Source organism: Artemia franciscana, chromosome 13 (genome assembly GCF_032884065.1).
Source record: "Artemia franciscana chromosome 13, ASM3288406v1, whole genome shotgun sequence".
NCBI classification, from domain to species: Eukaryota; Metazoa; Arthropoda; class Branchiopoda; order Anostraca; family Artemiidae; genus Artemia; species Artemia franciscana.
Genome location: NC_088875.1, coordinates 23,685,168 through 23,691,380, shown reverse-complemented (window position 1 = coordinate 23,691,380; position 6,213 = coordinate 23,685,168). Strand labels below are relative to the sequence as shown.

At 33.6% G+C, this 6,213-nt stretch overlaps 1 protein-coding gene across 1 annotated transcript in view; it reads left to right on the top strand.

The window, feature by feature from the left end:
* The first annotated feature begins 2,982 nt into the window (after positions 1–2,982).
* LOC136034680 (uncharacterized) overlaps positions 2,983–6,213 on the top strand; it is a 285,081-nt gene continuing 281,850 nt past the window's right edge. The window contains exon 1 of the mRNA XM_065716003.1: positions 2,983–4,531. Within this exon, the coding sequence (XP_065572075.1) occupies positions 3,495–4,531 (1,037 nt within the window). The 5' untranslated portion in view covers positions 2,983–3,494. The remainder of the gene's footprint in view (positions 4,532–6,213) is intronic.

The following is a 6,213-nucleotide window of genomic DNA, read 5'->3' as shown; positions in this document are numbered from 1 at the left end:
TCTTTAAGCAGCAAGTCTGCTTTCGCGTTGCTCTGGTAGTTCCTCGGCACGCTTTCTTTTCTGACTTTCTCTATCAGCAGCAAGTTTTTTGGCATAGACTCTTTGAGCATCTTCATCAGTCATTATAAACTTAAGCATTAATAGAATTCTACGCGAACATACGTCTTATATAACTTGAATGACGTCACGCCTTCAAAGCAAAAATGATGGCAGCTAATTTCCTGACGTCAGCCGAAACATGACGGCGAACATATGTCTTATATAACTTGAATGACGTCACCTTCAAAGCAAAAATGATGGCAACTAATTTCATGACGTCAGCCGAAACATGACGTCACCTGATCCATCCACAGATCCACAGACAACTTATTTTTATATATATAGATATATATATATATATATATATATATATATATATATATATATATATATACATATGTATATATATATGTATATATATATATATATATACTAGCTGTTGGGGTGGCGCTTCGCGCCACCCCAACACCTAGTTGGTGGGGGCGCTTCGCGCCCCCCCCAAGCCCCCCCGCGCGCGTAAGTCGTTACGCGCCATAATAGTTACGCGCCATTGTAGTTGTGTCCCTATGTCCCACCTGTGAATATAGATATATATATATATATATATATATATATATATATATATATATATATATATATATATATATATATATATATATATATATATATATATATATATATATATATATATATATGGTTTTAACTACGTAAAACTTGCGAATATACAACATTCTTTGCTGTCCCATTGTCTTTGCATATAAATAGATTGTCTGGTTTACCGACTCTTGAACATGCAACATATAATGGTCCATGGGAAAACAATCTGTATTCAGATCTATACCTCATGATTCTAATGATTGCCCTTGAGCTTTGTTGATGGTGATTGCTAATCGACCATTCCCTGTCCCGGTGTCCCGGTCGTCATTTACATCCCCCTGTTTCCCCCGGTGTCCCCGTTGTAGTTGTGTCCCTGTGTCCCGGTCGTCATTTATATTCCCTGTGTCCCGGTCGTCATTTGTATCCCGGTGTCCCGATTCGTTTTTTAGTTTTGTTTTTCTCCTTTATTTTTTTCCTTTTTTTTTCTTTTTTAGCTTATTTAGATTTTTAGATTTTTTAGTTTTTTTATTAGTTTTTAGTTTTTTTTTCTTTTTAGTTTTTTTGTCCCGGTCGTCATTTATATCCCCCTGTTTCCCCCGGTGTCCCCGTTGTAGTTGTGTCCCTGTGTCCCGGTCGTCATTTATATTCCCTGTGTCCCGGTCGTCATTTGTATCCCGGTGTACCGGTCTGTATATACATTCGTTTTTTAGTTTTGTTTTTCTCCTTTATTTTTTTCCCTTTTTTTTTTTTTAGTTTATTTAGATTTTTAGATTTTTTAGTTTTTTTATTAGTTTTTAGTTTTTTTTTCTTTTTAGTTTTTTTGTAGTTTTTACCTTCTTTTTAGTTTTGTTAATTTTTTCTTTTTACTTATGTCCTGGTCGTCATTTATACTCCCTGTGTCCCGGTGCTTTGTTGATTGCTAATCGAACATTCCTTTTGTCCTGGTCGCTTTCTCTTTGAGTGTCGTCATTTATTTTTTTCTTTTTTAGTTCTTTTAGTTTTTACCTTTTTTAGTTTTTTAGATGAAAATTTTTTTTAGTTTTTTCCTTTTTTTCTTTTTAGTTTTTTATTGGTTTTTACCTTTATGTTAGCTTATTTTTCAGTTTTTTCCTTTTTTTTTAGTTTTTTTTATTTTTTATTTTTTTTAGTTTTTTACCTGTTTTTAGTTTTTTTAGTTTTTTTAGTTTTTTTAGTTTTTTAGCTTTTTTACTTTTTTTATTAGTTTTTAGTTTTTTTGTAGTTTTTGCCTTTTTTTAGTTTTTTCAGTTTTTTTTTTAGTTTTTTATTGGTTTTTACCTTTATTTTAGCTTATTTTTCAGTTTTTTCCTTTTTTTTAGTTTTTTTTTAGTTTTTAGTTTTTTTAGTTTTTTACTTTTTTTTAGTTTTTTTAGTTTTTTTTAGTTTTTTAGCTTTTTTATTTTTTTTATTAGTTTTTAGTTTTTTTGTAGTTTTTGCCTTTTTTTTAGTTTTTTTAGTTTTTTAGCTTTTTTATTAGTTTTTAGTTTTTTTTGTAGTTTTTGCCTTTTTTTAGTTTTTTTAGTTTTTTAGCTTTCTTATTTTTTTATTAGTTTTTAGTTTTTTTTTGTAGTTTTTGCCTTTTTTTAGTTTTTTCAGTTTTGACGTCACCTGATCCAGTTTTTTTCAGGTGACGTCACCTGATCCACGATCCACAGATCCACAGACAACTTATTTTTATATATATAGATAGTTTTTTTTTTTTACTTATGTCCTGGTCGTCATTTATACTCCCTGTGTCCCGGTGCTTTGTTGATTGCTAATCGAACATTCCTTTTGTCCTGGTCGCTTTCTCTTTGAGTTTCGTCATTTATTTTTTTCTTTTTTAGTTCTTTTAGTTTTTACCTTTTTTAGTTTTTTTTAGTTTTTTAGATGAAAATTTTTTTTAGTTTTTTCCTTTTTTTCTTTTTAGTTTTTTATTGGTTTTTACCTTTATTTTAGCTTATTTTTCAGTTTTTTCCTTTTTTTTATTTTTTTTTATTTTTTATTTTTTTTAGTTTTTTACCTTTTTTTTAGTTTTTTTAGTTTTTTTAGTTTTTTAGCTTTTTTACTTTTTTTATTAGTTTTAGTTTTTTTTGTAGTTTTTGCCTTTTTTTAGTTTTTTCAGTTTTTTTTTTAGTTTTTTATTGGTTTTTACCTTTATTTTAGCTTATTTTTCAGTTTTTTCCTTTTTTTTTAGTTTTTTTTAGTTTTTAGTTTTTTTAGTTTTTTACCTTTTTTTAGTTTTTTTAGTTTTTTTAGTTTTTTAGCTTTTTTATTTTTTTTATTAGTTTTTATTTTTTTTGTAGTTTTTGCCTTTTTTTAGTTTTTTTAGTTTTTTAGCTTTTTTATTAGTTTTTAGTTTTTTTTGTAGTTTTTGCCTTTTTTTAGTTTTTTTAGTTTTTTAGCTTTTTTATTTTTTTTATTAGTTTTTAGTTTTTTTTGTAGTTTTTGCCTTTTTTTAGTTTTTTCAGTTTTGACGTCACCTGATCCAGTTTTTTCAGGTGACGTCACCTGATCCATCCACAGACAGACAGACAACTTATTTTTATATATATAGATATATATATATATATATCTATCTATATAAAAATAAGTTGTCTGTCTGTGGATGTGTGGATGGATGTGTGGATGGATGTGTCAGGTGACGTCATGTTTCGGCTGACGTCATGAAATTAGTTGCCGTCATTTTTGCTTTGAAGGTGACGTCATTCAAGTTATATAAGACATATGTTCGCCGTCATGTTTCGGCTGACGTCATGAAATTAGCTGCCATCATTTTTGCTTTGAAGGCATCATTTTTGCTTTGAAGGCGTGACGTCATTCAAGTTATATAAGACGGATGTTCGTGTAGAATTCTATTAATGCTTAAGTTTATAATGACTGATGAAGATGCTCAAAGAGTCTATGCCAGAAAACTTGCTGGTGATAGAGAAAGTCAGAAAAGAAAGCGTGCCGAGGAACTACCAGAGCAACGCGAAAGCAGACTTGCTGCTAAAAGAGAAAGTGAAAAAAGAAAGCATGCCGAGGAACTACCAGAGCAACGCAGAAGCAGACTTGCTGCTAAAAGAGAATGTGAAAAAAGAAAGCATGCCGAGGAACTACCAGAGCAACGCAGAAGCAGACTTGCTGCTAAAAGAGAATGTGAAAAAAGAAAGCATGCCGAGGAACTACCAGAGCAACGCGAAAGCAGACTTGCTGCTAAAAGAGAAAGTGAAAAAAGAAAGCATGCCGAGGAACTACCAGAGCAACGCAGAAGCAGACTTGCTGCTAAAAGAGAATGTGAAAAAAGAAAGCATGCCGAGGAACTACCAGAGCAACGCAGAAGCAGACTTGCTGCTAAAAGAGAATGTGAAAAAAGAAAGCATGCCGAGGAACTACCAGAGCAACGCGAAAGCAGACTTGCTGCTAAAAGAGAAAGTGAAAAAAGAAAGCATGCCGAGGAACTACCAGAGCAACGCAGAAGCAGACTTGCTGCTAAAACAGAATGTGAAAAAAGAAGGCGGGCCGAGGAATTACAAGAACAGCAAGAAATCAGGCTTGCTGCTGATAGAGAAAGTAAGAAAAGAAAGCGTGCCGAGGAATCAAAAGACCAGCAGGAAATCAGGCTTGCTGCTGATAGAGAAAGTAAGAAAAGAAAGCGTGCCGAGGAATCAGAGCAATCTGAAAGTTATCGCCTGGCATTCAGGTACAACCCAGTCGATGATTATAGCTTGAGTAGCTGTGTTCAAATCGGGACAATGTCCAAAATTTGTCCCTATTGCAAGGCCTTGAAATTCAATGGTGAAACAATGGGAATGTGTTGCGCCTCAGGAAAAGTTAAACTTCCTCTATTGGCTGCACCACCAGAGCCATTGAAGACTTTCCTTACTGGAACTACGTCAGAATCTAAGCGTTTTTTGTCAAAAATCAGACAATACAACTCATGTTTCCAAATGACGTCGTTTGGAGCCCAAATCGAAAATCCAGATCAATTTATGTCTACTTTTAAAGTAAAAGGGCAAATTTATCATAAAGCAGGGTCCCTTCTACCATTATTAGGCGAGAATCATAAATTTTTACAATTGTACTTCATCAGTGATAGAAATTCTGAATTGAATGCACGTTGCGAAATTTCTCCCAACGTTGAAAGGACAATCGTTTCCCAATTGCAACATCTTTTCCACGAAAATAATAATTTAGTGCGTCTGTTCAAAACAGCCATCGATTTGATGCCTACTGATACTCATAAAATTGTTATTTCCGCTGACAAAACGCCTCCTGGCCAACATGTGCGTAGATACAATGCTCCGACTATCGACGAAGTGGCAATCGTTATGGTCGGTGATCAGTTTTTACCTCGAGATATTATTCTACATAAGCGAAACGCCCAGTTGTTAAGAATTGCTGAAACTCATCGATGCTACGATGCCCTACAATATCCTATCATTTTTTGGGATGGAGCCGACGGCTATCACTTTAATATTAAATTGATGAATCCAGCCACTAACAAAGAAATGAATAAGAAATGCAGTGCAATGCATTATTATTCCTATAGACTAATGATTCGGCAGGATGAAGAAAATTATATTTTAAAATGCCGTGAATTGTTTCACCAATTTGTCGTGGATATGTATGCAAAAATTGAATCAGAACGTTTGCTATATATCCGCCTGAATCAGACCAAGCTCCGCTCTGAACAATACATTCATTTGCGAGATGCAGTTATAAATGACGGTAATACCACAAACGTTGGAAGATTAACAATTTTACCTTCGTCATATGCTGGCAGTCCACGTCATATGCATGAATATGCTCAAGATGCTATTGCGTATGTTCGTCTCTATGGTCGTCCAGATTTATTTATTACATTTACATGTAATCAATCTTGGGACGAGATACTGCAGCTTTTACTTCAAGGACAATCGGCGGTTCATAGGCATGACATTACGGCACGTGTCTTCCGGCAAAAGTTGAAATCACTGATAAACTACCTTGTAAAACATGAAGTGTTTGGGTCAGTGCGATGCTGGATGTACTCAGTGGAATGGCAAAAACGAGGTTTGCCACACGCACATATACTAATCTGGCTACATAAAAAAATTACTTCAAACGAAATTGATGATGTGATTTCCGCTGAAATACCTGATAAAAATGTCGATAAGGGGTTACATGATATTATTGTAAAAAATATGATACATGGACCTTGCGGTGCACTGAACGAAAATTCACCATGCATGGCCAAAGGAAGGTGCACAAAGCAATATCCTCGACTTTTAGTACCCACAACAATTACTGGCAATGATGGTTACCCACAATATAGAAGAAGATCTACTGAAGATGGCGGTAAAACAGCAATAATAAAGAAGCGTAACGGTACCACCATCGAAGTAGATAACCAGTGGGTTGTTCCATATTCCCCTTTATTATCCAAAACATTTAATGCACATATAAACGTTGAATACTGTAACTCCGTAAAGGCAATAAAATATATATGTAAATACGTCAACAAAGGCAGTGACATGGCAGTTTTTGGCTTGCAGTCCGAAATCAAAGATTTCGATGAAATCGTAGAATATCAGGCTGGAAGATACATAAGCAGTA